At 36.6% G+C, this 19,275-nt stretch overlaps 1 protein-coding gene and 1 pseudogene across 5 annotated transcripts; both read left to right on the top strand.

The window, feature by feature from the left end:
• The first annotated feature begins 577 nt into the window (after window positions 1-577).
• Window positions 578-18,662, top strand: LOC137489963 (serine/threonine-protein kinase pim-3-like). Of its 5 annotated transcripts, XR_012407858.1 has the most exons (9): window positions 578-907; window positions 1,038-1,208; window positions 1,331-1,413; window positions 1,528-1,578; window positions 1,655-2,027; window positions 2,153-2,332; window positions 2,423-2,518; window positions 2,614-2,702; window positions 7,694-8,068. XR_012407858.1 is itself a non-coding variant. In XM_073953962.1 (8 exons), the coding sequence occupies exons 1-8, from the start codon at window positions 880-882 to the stop codon at window positions 2,640-2,642; spliced, it is 1,011 nt and encodes a 336-aa protein (XP_073810063.1). In that variant the 5' UTR covers window positions 578-879; the 3' UTR covers window positions 2,643-2,850. The 5 variants fall into 5 exon arrangements, 2 of the variants coding, with proteins under 2 accessions (XP_073810063.1, XP_068074041.2); XR_012407859.1 differs by lacking the exons at window positions 2,423-2,518; window positions 2,614-2,702 and adding an exon at window positions 14,560-17,080 and having other exon boundaries at window positions 7,694-7,869; XM_073953962.1 differs by lacking the exon at window positions 7,694-8,068 and having other exon boundaries at window positions 2,614-2,850.
• On the top strand, window positions 8,790-12,681 carry LOC110438031 (uncharacterized; annotated as a pseudogene).
• Window positions 18,663-19,275: the final 613 nt, after the last annotated feature.

Below are 19,275 nucleotides of genomic sequence, written 5' to 3'. Positions count from 1 at the left end.
ACTACGCAAGGAGTGACGTCAGGGACGTCAGTCACATGACCTTTCGTAATGCCCTGCTTCAGCGTGATTCGGCAATAATATGAAATTTAGCGTAAACTCCTAGAAATGTGTTCCTCAGAAAATAATACAATAATTTTTCTGAAAACAGTTTATGATTCCTGTAGCTCTCCCGAATGGAGAACAATTTCATCTTTGTCCACTTTTTCATTATAGTAAGTTACATTTATAGAAGAGCTCGTTTGTTTGGTAATGTTTATTAAAAACTTTATTCTTGAATTTCTGTGTGATTTTCGTTAAAGATTTCTCTGCTGCTAATGTCGGTGGTGACGCTATCAAGTTTTACTCAAAGCTGATGTTAGGCCTATTAAAATGATAGTTATTTAATTTTATAACAAGAGCTTTTAATTAATTATTATTAATAATTAAGATTTAGGACATCGAATAACTGCATGAATTGTATTCATGAAAATAAAAAAAATATCTCAGGCACGCAAGGTCACGCCATTATTAGTTGCTATAGCAACGCGTGTTATTGTATGATTTCTGACCGCATATACAATCAAACCCATCGCAATCTGTTGGTTGAGAGACGAGGCGACTTTGCAGAGCATTTCTGTGCGATTCCTGAGATTTCTGAAGCTGTTGGAGGATTTCTGAGAGAAAAAGACTTATTTTAAAGAGCACAATTTCTCTAATCATCTTTATTTTAGTTATTTTTCTGATTATTTTTTTAAACACATTTTTGTTGCTCTTTTTTCATTTCTTCTTCTTCTTCTTCTTCTTCTTCTTCTTCTTCTTCTTCTTCTTTACTTTGTTTTACATTTATTTTCATATTTGTCTGTTTTTGTCTGTTTTATTGCAGGTTGGAGGAGATTGTCCATGTCCCACATGGGTGAAGAAAGAGGAGGTGAGTGTTTTTAATCTTTCATTTGTTTGTCATTGTATATCACTGTATGATGCTGTATGGTGTTTGACTAATATGAAAAGGATTACAGAAGTTAACAAAAAAGATTCATTAAAAATGTTTTGATGCACAGAAGATACACGGGACTGCACCACTGAGCTTCCTGGTTTTTTGGCTCCTCTGCCTTCACATTTGGCTGATTCTGCATCCACAGACCAGAGGAACAGCAAGAGGAAAAGGCAGAGCAGCAGCCAGCAAACACTGTCCACCTCGTCCAGCAGACCAGCCAAACGCTCTCGCAGAGGTCAGCACAGCTCATCTTCTAGATCTTATGGCTCAGTTAGGAAATGATTTGTCATTGATGAGACCGCAGCATGTTTTCTTTTTCTCTCTTTTCTTAATTTCTTGTGCTCTTCTGTGTTGCAGACTTGTACCTGAAGGGCCCGTTGCTGGGACGAGGTGGATTCGGCTCTGTGTTTGCTGGGATGCGCAGGTCTGATGGACTGCCAGTAAGAGATTTTCTTCCCTCCTTTGTTCAGACATGCTTTAGAAATGTTGCTGTCAGTAAATGTCATGTGTCACAATCAGGCAGGTGTGATTTACTCTGCTTTTCCTGTCTGCAGGTGGCCATCAAGTTTGTGTCGAAGGACCGAACCCCAGAGCGACTGAAAGTTGTATGTTTTAATGTGAATCTGTTGTGTTTGCTGTGTTTGATTGAGTTCTGGATATAATGGAGGGTTTGTCCTGCAGGATGGTCAGGGTCGGCTGCCGCTGGAGGTGGCATTGATGACCCGTGTCACATCAGCTCCTGCCTGCCCCAGTGTCCTGCAGCTGCTGGACTGGTTTGACCGTCCCAGGCGCTACATCCTGATCCTGGAGCGACCGGATCCTTGCCAAGATCTCCAGAGCTTCTGTGAGGAGAACGGCTGTCTGGATGAGCGTCTTGCAAAGAAAGTGCTGGTGCAGCTGATTGCGGCCCTAAAACACTGCGAGAGCCGCGGCGTCCTGCACCGGGACGTCAAACCAGAAAACCTGCTGATCTCCACAGAGTCCCAGGACATCAAGCTGCTGGACTTCGGCTGTGGAGATCTGCTGAAGCGATCGGCCTACAAATACTTTGCAGGTGAGTTTGAGTTACAGAAGGAAACGTTCTGTTGATGTTTGTGAACTTCTGCTGATCCACTAAAGGGAATTTGTCTGTACTGGAGCATGTTGAGCAGATGTTTGTGGTCTTCTTATGTCTCTCAGGCACTCCTGCATACGCTCCTCCTGAGTGGTTTCGTAAACATTGCTACCATGCGACTCCAGCTACAGTCTGGTCAGTAGGAGTGACGCTCTACAACATCCTGTGTGACCGTTTCCCATTCAGAGGTGCACAGAGGGTCACGTCCAGAAGCAGACTGACCTTCCCTAGGAGCTTGTCAACAGGTAAGAGATTCAGACACATTCAGAGATAGCCTGGCGAGCGAGCAGAAGTGTGTTGTTGTGTGTTTCTGAAGACGGTGTTGTGTGTAACAGAGTGCCGTCAGCTGATTCGCTGGTGTCTCAGTGCAGCACCGGCTGATCGACCCAGTTTAGCTGACATTGAGAGCCATCCCTGGTTGCACTGCACAGGTGGCCAGTGACATTACACTTATCTAAATCCAGCAGTCATGGCTTGGGTTGCATTGTCAGGTTCAGTGTAGATAAACGCTGTCAATGATTTGTAGAAGGAGAGCAGGAGGGGCAGAGGAACTGAGGAGAACAGATCCTGATCCTGAGCTTCCTCTGCTGCATCTGTGAGCCTCTGTGTGAAGCTGTACGAGCTGAAGACACACACACACACACACACACACACACAAGCTAGTCTACAGTAGACAAATGTACAGTTTCTAGACCACTTAGAGAAAAACAGGGGAAGGTGTTAAATAAATCATAAACAATAAAGTTATTTTATATGCAATTACAGCAGTTTTTTTTGTCTTTACTGGTTTCACTAAAATGTAAATGTTCAAACCTAGGGCAGCACAGTGACTCAGTGGTTAGCACTGTAACCTCACAGCAAGAAGGTCGCTGGTTCGAGTACCAGCAGGGCCAGTTGACATTTCTGTGTGGAGTTTGAATGTTCTCCATGTGTTGGCATGGGTTTCCCCCACAGTTCAATGACATGTGGTTTATGTGAATTGAATAAACTAAATTGGCCATAGTGTGTTTGTGCATGTGAGAGTGTGTGGATGTTTCTCAGTACTGGGTTGCAGCTGGATGGGCATCTGCTGTGTAAAACATATGCTGGATATTTTGGCGGTTCATTCCCCTGTGGCGACCCCTGATGAATAAAGGGACTAAGCTGAAGGAAAATGAATGAATGAACACAGACACTGGAGGAATTAGGAGACTCTGTTCAGTCAGATATGATCATGCTGTCTGTAGTGTGCTGAACTAACTAGACCAAAACTTTATTTGCAAAATTTGATGTCTGAATTTAAAACATAAAAATCTAAACTAGCCGAATTGTTTTACTTAAACACAGATCTGTCGATAATAAACTCAGTAAATGTCCATACACGCATGCTGATATTTAACAAATGTTTTTTATTTTGAGTGATCTTCAATTTAAGTAAAAAAGAAAAGTTTCTATGAGAATTTGAAATGAACAATATTGTGTTTTTGTGGACATTGAACTACAAAATTTCAACATTGAAGCGTGCTGAATAGTTTTTTGATTTAATCTTCAATTCAAAGTTAGAAAAAATACAAATACTAAACTTCTTACGAGAATTTAAAGTAAACACTACTGTGTTTTTCTTCTTTTGTGCACATCAAATTGCAAATTATCCCGATATAGCGCAATAAATCTCTTTTTAGGACGATCTTCAGTTTCAGGTTAGAATACAATTATAATTTAAAAAATAACTTCATTTAAACAATATGTTTTTTTCATGTGTAGGTCAAAGTTTCAACAACTCAATCATTTTAAAAAGCATGTGCTCAAACCAAAAGAAGTAAAAAAGTGCTTTTGTGGTGCAGGGTCACGTCTCCCCTCAGTTAGTGATCATAGACAACACAGGGGGGCAATGTTCAGCAGAGAGAATCACAATTTAACTAAAACGTATAAGACTGCGTGTTTTTCATCATCTCAACAGTTTGTCTAATGAAACACACAATAATTTAACATTTATTTTAACAAATACAGCTCATAGTGTTAATAACATTGTTTACTCTACACTTTGTACCGTGATCATGATGATTGTTTGTTATGAGCAGGGCTGGATTAGGTGATTTGGGGGCCCTAAGCAATTCGAGTCATGAGACCCGGAAGTCTTACAGTAATAAGCACTTTTCATATTTGCTTATTTATTTAGCTGTCTTTATCTTATATCACTCTGTCTTCCTTTCGTTATTTTTATCTGAACACAATCTCTACATTTTAAAAGATTTGTTTGCTTAAAATGAGTTCACAACTAAAATTAATGAACAAACTATTTGTTTTCTGAAACTAAATTTTCATCTGATTTGACTGCTGGACTGATCCATGATTGGGGGTGGGGGGACACAATTGCACACATGCTATTTAAGGTAAAATGTATTTGTTAAAGCCTTATCCTACAAAATATGACAGGAAATTACATTATTAGTATTTATTGTCTGCCTCCAGACTTTCTTGGGGCCCTAAGCGGATAATATAACTTTTCATTAATAAAAATACCAAGTTTTGGCATCAAAGGTGTGTTTAACTTACTCATTAGGCAGCAACAAACATTTAATTCATATTGTAAGTTCTCTGAACTTAACATTTAAATTTCTTTAAATGATTCACCATGTCATTTAAAATGATTGGTTGTGCTTGAGATTCTGCCTTGACAACCGTGCTGATTGGTCAATATATGTTATATGACACAAGGTGGTCATTTTGCTTGTGATGCTGAATTCTCCTGAAGCGCAGCAGGACAGAGGCACTACCTGAACCCATCTGACGAAAGAGAAAAGTTAAATTAGTCAGTAGATATTTAAATGCTTGTATACATCTTTCTTAATTGATATACACGCTGGGGCAACACAGTGACTCCGTGGTTAGCATTGTCGCCTCACAGTAAGAAGGTCACTGGATCGAGTCCCGGCTGGGCCAGTTGGCATTTCTGTGTGGAGTTTGCATGTTCTCCCCTCGTTCACGTTAGTTTCCTCCAGGTGCTCTGGTTTCCCCCAAAAGTCCAAGGACATGTGCTATAGGTGAATTGGGTAAGCTAAATTGTCCGTATGTGTGTAGAGCAGACTGACCTTCCCTAGGAGCTTGTCAACAGGTAAGAGATTCAGACACATTCAGAGATAGCCTAGTGAGCGAGCAGAAGTGTGTTGTTGTGTGTTTCTGAAGACGGTGTTGTGTGTAACAGAGTGCCGTCAGCTGATTCGCTGGTGTCTCAGTGCAGCACCGGCTGATCGGCCCAGTTTAGATGACATTGAGAGCCATCCCTGGTTGCACTGCACAGGTGGCCAGTGACATTACACTTATCTGAATCCAGCAGTCATGGCTTGGGTTGCATTGTCAGGTTCAGTGTAGATAAACGCTGTCAATGATTTGTAGAAGGAGAGCAGGAGGGGCAGAGGAACTGAGGAGAACAGATCCTGATCCTGAGCTTCCTCTGCTGCATCTGTAAGGCTCTGTGTGAAGCTGTACGAGCTGAAGACACACACACACATACACACACACACACACACACACACACACACACACATGCACACACACCAGCTCAGAGTGTAAACTAGTATGTGTTTTTAAAATGAGAATATGCAATGAAACAAATATATAATATAAATGAGTAAAACAAGCCAAGAGTAATCTAAATGTTTTTCATAATTAAAAATGGTTGTTTATATTCTGTACAAGAATTCTGTCCTTTTCAAAGAAAATGAACAATAAAATTGAATAAAAAGTAAAAAAAAATAAAAGTCTTTACTGTTTTCAATAAAATATAAATCTTAAACTTTTTTTCTTCTCCAGTAAACAAAATGTTTAAAGTCTGCATGAACTTGAAGTTGCGACTTTTTTTTGTATTGTGACGCAGTTCTTAGAGAAACTGAATATTAAATGACAGCGAGCTAATTGGATGTAGTAAAGTAGGCATTTCATTTAGTAAGATTGGGAAAAGTGTTTGGCCAAAGATATTACAACCTAACAGACTCATCCTGCTCACCATTTCTGCTTAGTGTCAAAACTGACAGTTGGAGCAGCGTGGTTAAATATGTTAGTCATGCCCAATTCCTAAGATGTACGTAATCTGACAATTTAACAGAAAAACAAACAGGAAGTGCATTTTTGTATTTCAATTAAGATTATAAGGGCAAACAAGTTTTGTTTTTTAATGACATGCACAGATAAATAGTTCACCACAACACTAGCAATGTGAGCTAACAAAATCATACGGTTAATTTTGTCATAAGTTAACGGGGACTTTAAAATTAACAGAGACTCACTCACTATCAGTATGATCCTTTAAGAGAAATGGAAACACAGATCAAATTATTTATTGATATAATACATGCTTTATACAGCAAATAAGTTATGCTAGAATACAAGCACAAGATGCTAAACTACATGGTTAGCACTTTCCCATAGAAAACCATTCTAAAGTAAACACTAAACATTCAGTTACAATATCTTACTCCAAATGTTTACAATTTGTTACTTTGATCAGTTCATGACAAGGGTTACAAAGCATGTTTACAAACATCTGCTTTATAATAAACTACAGTAAGGGCTAACAGAGTACAGTTAATAAATAATCATGTTGCATTTCAGTAACACACTGATAATAAATATACATATGTGTTTCCATGACATAAATGACCAGGTATTATTTCTGCTATAAATATGGCAATAAATAAATGCAGTGGGGCTGGATGGTATCATGTATATATCATTACCGTGGAATCAAATGTGTACTGAAAAAGAGTTTTCTATTCTGTTTATATTTCGAAATGTAGGTGTAGTTAGCTCACGTCTAGCATGCGTAAGGCTGAGAAAGACTCTCTGGCAGTGTTGTCAATTGCTTTATATTTGTGCTGCTCGATATTGGAAAAATCTGACATTGCATTTTTTTTTTTTTTTGTTTTGCTGCGATATACATTGCGATAGGAATATAATTTCACCAGATGATTTGAATAGCTATATTTGGAAAGCTTTTATTAATTTAGATCGACTTGGATGAAAAAGACTTTTTCTATGCAGTTCATCTGCATTAATTATAACAAATTACTAGCAATAATAAATAAATAAACAGTGCTTTATGCTTTTCTGGGGAGTGGAACAGTATTCAAGTACAGAAACGAAACAATCAAATGTAAAATAACATGGTCATCATTGGATAAATAATGTCAAATTTTGATAATATTTTTATCTTTTAATCATTATTAAAATTAATCCTGCAATGTGACTATTGCAAATACGCACATTGCGATTTTGATGCTCAAACAATATATTGTTCACCACTACTTTATATTTTCAACAAAAAGGATCACAAAGTTTATTCATACAAATTTTTATACAAGAAATGTAATATTTGTATTTTAAAGGGGAAAACAACTGTTTATTTCCTTAAAGTGTTTACATGTTTGTTATTTCATTTTTGAGTTATTTACTTGGGATATATTTTATATTTGTGATAAGATGTTACTTGAGAAATGTTTATAATAATAATAATAAGGTTTGACCATAAAACTGTGAAATGTGAGATACAGTGGAATTTGTTGTTCATCTGAAGTCATATTTTATTTACAAAATACACCAGAGATGTTAATGTCTGTTAACTTTACCAGGTAATGATCATCATTTTTGTCATGAAGACTCCTGCTCCGCACCAGAGCCAATGCCTTCCACTGATTGACCAATGGTTCCTGTTCCTGGTTTACCTGTCGCTGGTCAGAAAGAGCAGGATCTGAGGGATTGTCTCAACATCCATCAGTCCACTCTCAGCGGGATTAGAAACACTTGGGTCAGTTTATTTATTTAATTTACTTGGCGCAGTTGGAATTTGGATGTCTCCTAAGGACATTAAAGCCACGAAGACAAGTGTGTGTTCGGCAAGAAGACTTACACCTAGTTATCATTAGCTGTGTTACCATCCAAAGAGATTTATCCACAAAACTGGAATATTGCATAAGACATTTATGAATAAAGCACTGTTTCCATCTAAGAGAACAAAACTGGTCACTTCCTGATAAACCGGCACCAAATATAAAAAAGAAAAAGGGAAATTGCTGTGGTAGGAGAAAACACTGTGGTCCTTTCTCTTATATAATAAATGACTTGCGCCTGGAGATAATAATACTGAACCAGTCTAAGGATGAACTTTGGCTGAATGATTTTAGAATGGCCAAAACAACATTTCAGATGCTCTACATTGTGGTCGGTCCACTTGTTTGCCTAATGCTGTACCATCACTCCTAGTTATCTCATAATCTGTTCAAACAAAATTACATGACTTTCTTTGATGCGCATGTTGGAATTTATTTCAGTAAATGTCTTTCCATCATAGTTGGATGATTCAATTTAGCATTTTAATTCTATGTTTGACGTAATCTCAACTGAAACATGGAGAGAGGGTGGGAAAGATTAGACAAAAAAAACAATCAGCCAATATTGTATTTATATCAATATCACATATCACAGCTCTGCCAGTGAGGGTGGTTGAGCTCAAGCGCATCAAATGAAAAGCAAATGGGAAGCGTCTTGAAAATGGCGGGTTATGTCAGATACTAGAGAGCATTTGAATGATCAAGATTTGATGAGAAACTGAAGTATGAGGTGATGGGGAAAAAATCATTGATCCAATTAGATGAAAGTGAGAAACTGCAAGCTTTGGATGCTTATATCAGTTTTATATCTTCTAAAGACAAATTCTGTCACTCGCTGACATGTAAAAAATATATTTTAATTTCACATTATCTTCAAAGCAACAGTCACCAAAATGACACAATTAGGATCAAAGCCTAAGGGCCCTATCACACACTCACCGCAATAAGGTGCAAGGTGTGTATGGCGTGATTAGTTGCTATTTTCAGATCAGCACAACTGTAATTTTCATGCTTTGCACCACGTTGTTTAAATAGCAAATCCATTTGTGCCACTTTGTGGACTCATGGGTGTTCTGGTCTAAAAATGTGGTGTGTTAAGGCGTATTGTTGGCGCATTGCTATTTTGAGGAACTGAAATAGGCCACGCTATTGACCAGATGAATGCTGGTTTAAAGTCCTGTGCAGAGCGTTAGCTAAAGTTAAAGAGTAAAAGTAAAGCAAAGAGAAATTAAAGAGGCCGACTGGAGGAGGCTCAGTCTTCATCCTCGAACAGATGATTTGTCTAACTGTTTTCTCACTAGTGAAGCGTTTAGTTTTTCCACTTACAAAGTCCACCATGTATATAGAAAATGAGCCATGGTGCAACACAGCTGACTCTTACTACACGTTCACACCGAAAGCATCAAGAGCGTCAAAGGTCGCTTTGGGCGCCCTGGTGACAACGCTGTCTGCCTTCACCTTTGGCGGCAAGAGCGTCAAAATTCGCTACATTGATCTTGTATTTAAAGGGGCCGTTGCAGCATATCAGTCACATTACCACATAAAACATGCTTTCAAGCGTGAAAATGTTGCACACTTTTTATCAAATTTATTTAACAATGGAAGATCAAGTTGCATGTGGTGTGGCTTTGCTGCACTTAATTATCTAATGTGTCTATATGTCTGAAATATTCTGAAGCAGCAATACTGTTTTGTGCTGAGAAAATATATATAACATTAATTCACATGAGTAACTCACCAGTAACTTTTTAATGTATGTTCCTGTGAGAAAACATTGCAAATAATTGGAAATCCAGTGACCGCAATAATCAAACCTGTGGAAACAACTGTGGTCAGAACCAAAGTTCACTGTGGCTGTGTTCTCTGGACTGCTCTCGTGCGGCAGACTTCTACATTCTGATTGCTTGCTGCCGAACCACATCATAGCTCATTACCAAAAAGTTAACTTGATTTCAACTCTCTTCGACGCCCACACCGGTGAAGGCGCGCTGCACTATTCCTCACTGCCGACTTTCATTGAAAATGAATGAATTCCGGCTACTTTGGCGCTGTCGCCGCTTTCGGTGTGAACATACGGTTAAAGATGAGACTCTGATTGGTTTAATGCACATTTTGCTGAAAACACACCCATAACTCATGAAGAGAATAAGCACAACCCTGTCGGACCATGCGCCAGAGCACAGAACATATTTTCCTGTCCTTAAAATAGCAAAATTGGATTCGGACATGGTCTTAATGCTTTTGTTCCATGCACTTTAGACTTTATGCTTAGATTGATAAAATAGAGACCTTTAAGGGGCAGTTTCAAAGAGTTATAAAATAATTTTGTATGGTATTTTGAGCTGAAACGTCACATACACACCCCAGGGTCATCGGAGACTTATTTTAGATCTTGTAAAAAGGGGCATAATACTGTAGGTCCCGTAACATTGTTATTTCAGACTGGGTCTCTGCTTCATCAGTGTCTGGGTGATTGCCTGTCACTGTGGACCAGTAGTTGACATGTCCAAACACTACTTTATTTCCAATACGAGGCACAGAGAGACAACTCATTTGTATTTAAGGCACATACACAGAAACAACACTTTTTAATCTGAAAAAACAACTGACATTTTCAACAGTTTAAAACAAAAACAATGTATATAAATAAAGATATGTAGAGTATTTAAAGCTGAAATTTCACAGACACATTCTGGGGACACCAAAAATAAAATAAGTGAATAATAGGTGCCCTTTAAATGATTAGTTCACTTCCAGAATAAAACGTTACAGATAATGTACTCACCTCCTGACAGTGTGCCACTGCAATAGACACATTTCATGGTTATTAAGTTTGATGAGTCGTCAATAAATGATGATCAATTAAGGGAATTTATAATATCATGCATCACATACAGCATTACTCATATTGAGCAGTTCTATCACTTTAAACACTGGGTCGGTAATGTGCAATGCTTTAAAATGTGCAGTTTTATTCTGAAACAGGAAGACAATGGCCAGTTTCAGCATCTTGAATGGGGTGGGACAAATCAAATACCAGAAGAGCATTTGATTGGTCAGCAGATGTGATGAGCATCTGAAGTTTGAGGTGTCATCAAATAATTTCTTGTTTCATTTTGCTGGAAATGGCAAATCCTAAAAAAGTATTTACATTTTTTTAAGAAAATGACCAATCATCATGCTAGGCAGGCGAGGCAGTGGTGCAGTAGGTAGTGCTGTCGCCTCACTGCAAGAAGGTCGCTGGTTCGAACCTCGGCTCAGTTGGGGTTTCTGTGTGGAGTTTGCATGTTCTCCCTGCCTTTGTGTGGGTTTCCTCCGGGTGCTCCAGTTTCCCCTACAGTCCAAAGACATGAGGTACAGGTGAATTGGGTAGGCTAAATTGTCCGTAGTGTATGAGTGTGTGTGTGAATGTGTGTGTGGATGTTTCCCAGAGATGGGTTGCGGCTGGAAGGGCATCCGCTGCGTAAAAACTTGGCACTGTACTAAAATGTTGTGTGTTGTAAATGTATCTGATCAGGGGACATAACAGATACAACTATAGTGACTGTGATGATGAAAATTTATTTGGAAAAAAGAGACTGGAAAAGAAAGGCAGAATGGAGGATCTTTCAGAAATTGATGCAGCACCGCAAGTACCATCACCACCAATGACTATGGCAGAATCCTTAAGAACACCATCAAGATGCACAGTTACTTTACGTTCCAGTACCCCTAGGAACATTTACAGTCCTTGTTCCAGTGCAGTTGGAGATCAAGACAGAACTTATTGCAACTCGTCATGTCTTTGTAAGAATTCAAAACATCAGTAAATTTGTAAAGGCTTAATGTAAAGCTAGAAAGTAAAGATTAACTAGAGAACAACAGCAGTATCTATCCCACTGTTGAGATATATGAGATGTTATACTAATTCATTATTTGTGTTTTTTAGCATTACTGACTGAACTTATAAAATCACAAGAGGTCATAAAGCAGCAACTGGACCTGATTCTCAAAAATCAGCAAAAACAAAGCAGTACTCTGCAGCGGGATGAAACTCCAGATGCAAGCACATTTGACCTTCCTTTGTCCAATTTATTTGATTTAGAAAAGCTTGAACATCAACTAAAGGAGCAGCCCGAACAAAGGAAGAAAGTGGTAAGTTCAAGCTCTTTTGTATTTCATAGATTTTTTTTTTATTTTAATTTATTTTTTGTTTGTTAGTTTATTTTACTTATTGGTAGGTTTTCCACTAAAGAAGCAGTGTGGCGTATCCTAGGAAAGCTTTCCTTGGCTAAACAAATGAACTGGAGTGGGGCAAACCAAAAAGTGGCTTTTCGTGCACTCACCCTAAGGACTGTCGTAGTCAGTAAGTTGATTTTAAATATACATTTCAATACATTTAGAGGCTGTTATTCATCTGTGCCAAAATACCTTTTATGCTGAATGTGTATTTAAATCACCAGAGGAACAAAGAATCTTTATATAATGTGATTTTAAGTCCCATTTAGGTTGTACTTATGTGAGAGCAAACATGAATCTGTTTTTTTTTTTTCGATTAACATTTGTACTTGTTCACAACAAATCATCTGTTTATCTTTTAATCACAGATGCAGTGAGGACAAATGTCCATACCAATAGCGCCACTGATGAAGAGGTGGAGAAATCCTGATAGGGTTGATGGAAGGAAGGAAAGAGAGCAGCTAATGTGTCAAATGTCTAAATCACTTTATTTTTTTTAATTATTTTATTTTATAACAACATTTTAAGTGTATTAAGATGGTCCCTGATACTTGGGCAATTTGTTTCTTTCACTTTCTCTCTATATATAGAGAAAGTATATTCATGCTATATTCATATATATTAGCTATATATATTCATGCTATTTCTTTATATATACAAACATATATATATATATATATATATATATTATACTATATTTGCTATTTCTTAAACTGGTTTCTGTTCAGGTTTTTTATAAAAAAAATAGCTGTTTTAAGATGTCTTGTGCAATTTCATAGATTTTTACATGGGTATTTTAAGTTGTTTCCTTTTTTTAATTTTGTGCAGTTTCTAAGCTTTTTTTTTACAGTCTATTTGGAAACTTTTGTGCATGTGCAATTTCAGAATTTTTAAAAAATCTTCCTGTTTACTTAAATTTGTTTATAATGTGTCATTATTCTGCAGCTTCATTGTTATTGCTTTATTGAAATTTTTAATTCTTGAGCAGTACAACATGTATTCAATTTTATTATTATTTGTTTAATACTTGTTTAATCAATAAATGTTTTTTTTGTTATTTATTGTGTCCTTTGTTTGATTATTTGCAATGTAGAACATGTATGCTGTTTGCAATTTATTCAAAGGTTAAACGCTTATTTACTGTTATATCAACACAAATGGTCTATAAGTTGTGACTATATTGTTCTCTGGTGACTTAAACTGTATTTACACACACACACACACACACATAAATAAATAAATATAAATTAGAGACACAGCTTAGATACCGATTGAGGGACGTAAACAACAACAATGGTTCTCATTCTTTCCTGGATTACATTTTTAATTAGCTCCCAGGAATCCAAAAAGGTCCACATATTGATTTTATAATGGAAGTCGTTTTAACATTAAGATATGATTAAATTGCCATTGCTTATATACTTAAAAGATGGCGTTACAGGGACCCAAATCCTAACAGAATTATTATTATTATTATTATTATATTCTACAGTGCTTCACGGAAATCATACACTGCACGTTTAATCAGGGTAATTGCATTTGGTGGCGCGGTGGCGTTGCTGTGGTTACTATAATCAGTGACGTTCTAAAAAAGAATGTGTTCGAAAAGCCGTCGATGACGTTGAGAAAGTGTGAGCTGCATTAAGTGTCTGACCATCGCTGACATTAGCGGTATGTAAAGATCTTTCTAAAAGTATCATTTTAAGTTGTTATATTTGGTTGTTTCTACGTGCTTTTGGTGACGGACAAAGATTTTACTATTTCTCTGTCTAGTTACTCTGTGGATTGTACTGAATGTTGGTTGGAATGTGAGATTGCCTTCTTAACTTATTTTGGCGACTTGTCAATTTTAGGCATTTGAATATATCTATTTTTCTAGTTTGTGTATTCTGTTGTCTTCTTTAGCAGCTTATTCATTATCGTAGAATGATTTTTGTTATGTTGTCAAGTTGGTAAACCGATAGATAAAACATTTTTGTTTGTTTGTATGCTTCATTTGTATATTGCTATTTAAAATTTGCAGATTGTTATTTGTTATATCATCAGATTAATTGATCTGTTATAATGTATTTGTATGCTGTCAGCTTTAACACATATTCCATATTACTGCTGTATTTATTTACTGTTTTATTTAATTGTAATTTATGTCGGCGGCCTGTTCAACATTTGTAGCTTTTGATTGTTATTTCTTTTATTTACAGCTTTACTAATTATTGTAACACATTTATTTATTATAAGTTCATAGATTGTCATCTAGTAGAGTATTTACTTATAGCTGCGAAATATTAGTTAGAACAGAATCAGACTGGAGACAATGGTAGATGAAACCTTCAAAGAATGGTGTTAAGTTTAATTAAGGACTTGACATCTTTTTTAATTGTATTTTGCAGATCAGAAGGGACCACATGGAGAAAAAAAGGAAAATTACACACCACAGCAACGACTGGAAATGGAAAAACAGATGGACGGCTGCATCGATGGAAGTCCTTCCAGGATGAAAGGGGTGTTGTTAAGTATAGATAAGTGGTTCTCAAACTTTTTCACTTTAGAAAGAATTTGTCTCTCGAAGTACGACCTATGCCTATATAAAATGTGTTTAAATTAAGTTAATTAAAATCATTACCATTCGTAAAAAGTAAAAAAATAAATAAATGCTGTACTTAAAGGTAAAGTATTAGCATATAGGAGCCTATATTCGTCAAAACCTGGAAATGTAGCTCGGGCCTCATAAATTTATGTCATCATATTCATATCATATACAAACCAAATTGCATGTACATATGATATATTTGAATGGGGGAGACCAGGGATAGTTGTGCTTCTATTATATTTCTCTACAGATCTTTAAGATCTTACTTTACAAGTGTCTGCTATTAAATTGCATATAAGTTAATTTTCAGCGCATACAGAAATCGTGAACTCTTTTTAGTTTCAAACAGGAGGAGTGAAATGTACAATTCAGCCCACAGTTTGGGTTATTTGGGTAATTTAACATTATAAAATAAGAATTAAGACCTAAAAAATGGATTTGAAAGCTTTTCATTCAGCATTGAGCTTTCAATATAATTTGTGTCTCTGTGTTTCAAAGCTGAATAAAATGTGCATCAGATTCAACAATTAAACACTATTTGTGTTTGCAGCCTTCATGAGCCCACAGAGTTCAAACACTGAGCTCAAACTACTTTTGACTTTCTCTTTAAAGAGCTATAGGAATACTGAAATTAAATCATATAAAGACATTTTTGAATCTGCTTGGGGTTGGTGGAAACATTTCACCGACGTTACGAGCAAGTTATTAGCTTTTATTCTTACAACTGACCCAGTGTTATGTGGCCATGAATCTGTTCTCCCACAGCAAACAGCTAAAACATTATCACCAACAATGTGGATTAAATATATCCACACACAGATTACATGGGTTTAACTACAAATCAGGCATTGATATCTTAAAAATAATTCAAGTAAAAAATATTACTTAGCTGAAACGTAGTGTTTCCTCTCTAATATCTGCTGTGTCTGCCACAGGACCTGGTCAGTCATCCACGGCCAGAGGGGTTAGGAAGTGCGAGATTGATTTGTGACTATTTCCTGGTTTCTCCCCCGTGAAATCTAAACATTAACCTGTATTTTTAATATATGATTTAAAATTACATATTTCAATTAGAGATTAGATCTGCTTACAGTGCGTCATTTACAGTATGTGTTTTAGAAAACTGAGTGATTATTAGGGATGCACCGATACCATTTTTTTATAAAACGATATGAGTATTTTAATTTATGTTCTAGCCGATACCGAGAACTGATACCAATACTTCATAGATTTGGTTTCGAGGAAGTTTATTTATTTATTTATTAATTTAGTTTTTGCTTGTTGCAAGGATAACCACAAACATCTTTAAGAGAAGGCTTTTCCAAGCCAAAAATATACACACATTGTTGATAAACCTGCAAATCCAGACCTTATCTATTAAAGATTAACTGTGGACATTTAAATGATGAGTTATCCTTGCGCTGACATCCCTCCACGACTTCACACATTACATAAAGTGTGTGCAGTGTACGTTAACTTTTGAAGTCACTCTCTTACACTGCATATTCGGGAAGCATAAAACCCTGTTATGGGCGATTTTTTTCATATTTACGAGTCCTGCCGTTAATCCGCAGGTCAGGTATAAAGTAGGCTATACTTGATGCTATACTTTAAGTTTAACTATAGGTGGGTCACGGCTAGATAAGATCAATAGCCATAATTACTCAAAGCATACTCTCATTTTAAAAATCATGCGACCATCATCTCACAATGTTTAATAATAATCTTATTTTTATTAAAACGAGTGATTTAGCAATGCCGCGCCACTGACAAGCCAACTGCAGATCAAACAAAGCAACTATCGCGGCAACCTTTTTCTGAATTTCAGCTGTTCTTTTTTGCATTTGATTATTATGCGTTCAATGTTAAAAAAATCAATAATGAATAGAGTGTATCCTGCGTTTGTGCGTTTTATCACTGAAGCTGCCCTTTTTCAAAACTAAAAGTTGCTTTGTCTCTCTGGCAATATTTCAGCTTTATCTAATGAAAAGTTAATTTAGATGAGCCAATATTCAAAAATTGCAGTAAAGTAACTGTGACGTGCGGCCACACATCGAATCTGAGGTCTGTTCTCATCTCTCTCTCGCTGTCATCCAGACATTGATACGTAGACACCACACAAGTCATGTCGCAAAACTGAGGCTGGTACCAGCTGACAGGTAGAATAGCTGAAGCCTTTGCGAAATCTGTCAAATACAGCACTGAAATGAACAGGCATAAATGTCTTTGACCCAAAAAGTCTATCAGTAGGATATCTGTAAAAACGCAATCAGAGCCAATGTTATGTAGAAATTGTGTAGCCTAATAATTATATTAATTTTAATAAAAAAGAAAATCAAAATAAATAATTCATTGCATTTTTCGTTTGCTAAAAAATATACAAAGGGTGGCTAGTTTGTATTAATGTGTTGTAATATTAATTAAATGTGTTTAGCCTATTTAAGCTTAACGGTTATATATACTGCCAATAGGCAAGCCATTCAAAAAATATTATTTTATTGTGTACTGGGTTAGAATTAGGGATGCTCAAAATAATCGATTAACCGTTAACCGAAAGGGTGCGTTTGTGACCGATTAATGCTATCAGTTAAACGATTAAAATTATTATTTTATATATTTTTAGTTTGGCTGCATAAGCGGCCGATTGAATGCGCCTTTGCGTTTAGAGGGGCATCTTTTGCACGCGGCTCATCCCAGAGCAGCAGTTTGTGTTGTCAAGACAACTACAGAGAACTTTTAAAGAGCTTGGTTTCCGCTACATTCATTCTTCCATGGCGGGGACCAAAATGCATCCCGCCACGGCTACATTACCCATTCAAAACATTCAGTTATTGTTGTTGTTGTTTTTAATAGCGGATTATAATCGCAACAAAACGTATTAAAAGGTAAGTGAATTATAACAGCGCAAACTTTTTTGTAACCATATAGTGCTGTGCGCTATTGTTTAATCCTTTGGGGTTACGTGCTGACTGACTGAATGACTGACAGGTGCGCGATGCGTGAGGCCAGCAAACACGCAGAAGCTTTCAGTTAAGATGAACAGTTTCTATAGTTATACTTTATTTATAGATAAAGTATGACTCTACATATAATCACTCTATCTTGCTGGCGTTTATGGCCGTTTCGCTTTACTTCAGGACGCATTAACACCGCTCTGAAGGTCTAATCGCTGTTTTAAGTTATCCAGAGCTGTATGAATGTACAAATCTTGAATATCATAATATTATTAAATATTACAATTTTATCAACATAGACAGCAACACTTTTGCACAATTGATACCCAGCTGATTCAGTCGTTTCATAAGAGGACCGCGCTTCTTCTCTTCTTTTTTCCTTGTCAACATAAAGGCAGTGAGGTGCGCCTCGCGTTTTTGGAATGAAAAAAGCACGTTAGCTGTGCTCGGCCACTTGTTCAACTGCAAGACATACTTAACTTGCGAGACGATAATGTATAACCCGTGCCTACAGACACATTTGCCAAAGAAGCAAAATTGAAGAAGAATATTGCTTCAAACAGACGTGTTGATGCCAAAAAAAGCGCTGATGTTGACCTGGATCTGCATCATAAACGCAACAAATAGGCTTTACCTTTTATAATATAAAGCATGTATGCACATTAATGCAATATCATATTTAAACAAAAAAACTGTTTACAAAAAGTCAACATATGCGCGCGTTGTTGTCGTCTTTTCATCACGCAGCGCGCGCACTTGAGCCGCGATGGAGAGAAAGGAAACCATAGCAAGACATAATCTTTAAAATAATGATTTCTATTAAAAATGTAAAAAGGTTTTGTGATTATAATAATAACAGCGGGGCATTAACTAAATGCATATTTTCCGTGGAGCGAGCGATTTGAGGAAGTCAGCTATTTTATTTGACGGAAGACAAAAATATGATTGGAAAAAAATCAGTCAGTGTTTTCGATTTGTAATATAAATTACTTATTTAAGTGCAAAATAATTTAGGGCAGTCCTATTTATTTTATTCATTTTATTTAGATTATTCTGTTCTTCTGTGCTAAACACTGCAGGTACGTGAAAATGCTCTGTTGTATTGTTATTAATATGCTAGCATATAAAAATAAATCAGTATTTTATGCAATATTTAAAGTGTCAGACACAAAATAGACATGTCAATTTGTTTAATATAAAATTAATAGTAATCTGACCAGTTAACCGTTAATAACCGATTATTGAGCGGCAGTTGTCGGTTAGCAAAATTAACTAACTAAACTAAAACTATATGTAGCATGTCTCGCTGTCATTTAAAACATGCAATTCATTACACACCAGAGCTGTAGGCCTACACTTACAGGGCGATGTTGGTCAATAGTCATACTGCGCACCACGTTATTGAGCTCAAATATCTCTGAGGGAGATTATGTGACCCGATAGCCATTATTAACTTGAGAGATTTTAAAAATAAAAGGCCTTTTAAAAAAAGGAACAACACACAAATCGGCAACAAGTAAAACTGGTCCCTTGGAGTTCAGCACTTGTCATCTTGCCAGTGT

Source organism: Danio rerio, chromosome 6 (assembly GCF_049306965.1).
Source record: "Danio rerio strain Tuebingen ecotype United States chromosome 6, GRCz12tu, whole genome shotgun sequence".
Lineage (NCBI taxonomy): Eukaryota > Metazoa > Chordata > Actinopteri > Cypriniformes > Danionidae > Danio > Danio rerio.
This window is presented reverse-complemented; position numbering and strand designations above follow the sequence as displayed.

Coding starts and splice junctions, on each gene's coding strand:
- LOC137489963 (XM_073953962.1), top strand. CDS start 880: ATGTCCCACATGGGTGAAGAAAGAGGAG. Junction 1,414..1,527: donor GCAGGTCTGATGGACTGCCA/GTAAGAGATTTT, acceptor TCCTGTCTGCAG/GTGGCCATCAAGTTTGTGTC. Junction 1,579..1,654: donor CCCCAGAGCGACTGAAAGTT/GTATGTTTTAAT, acceptor TTTGTCCTGCAG/GATGGTCAGGGTCGGCTGCC.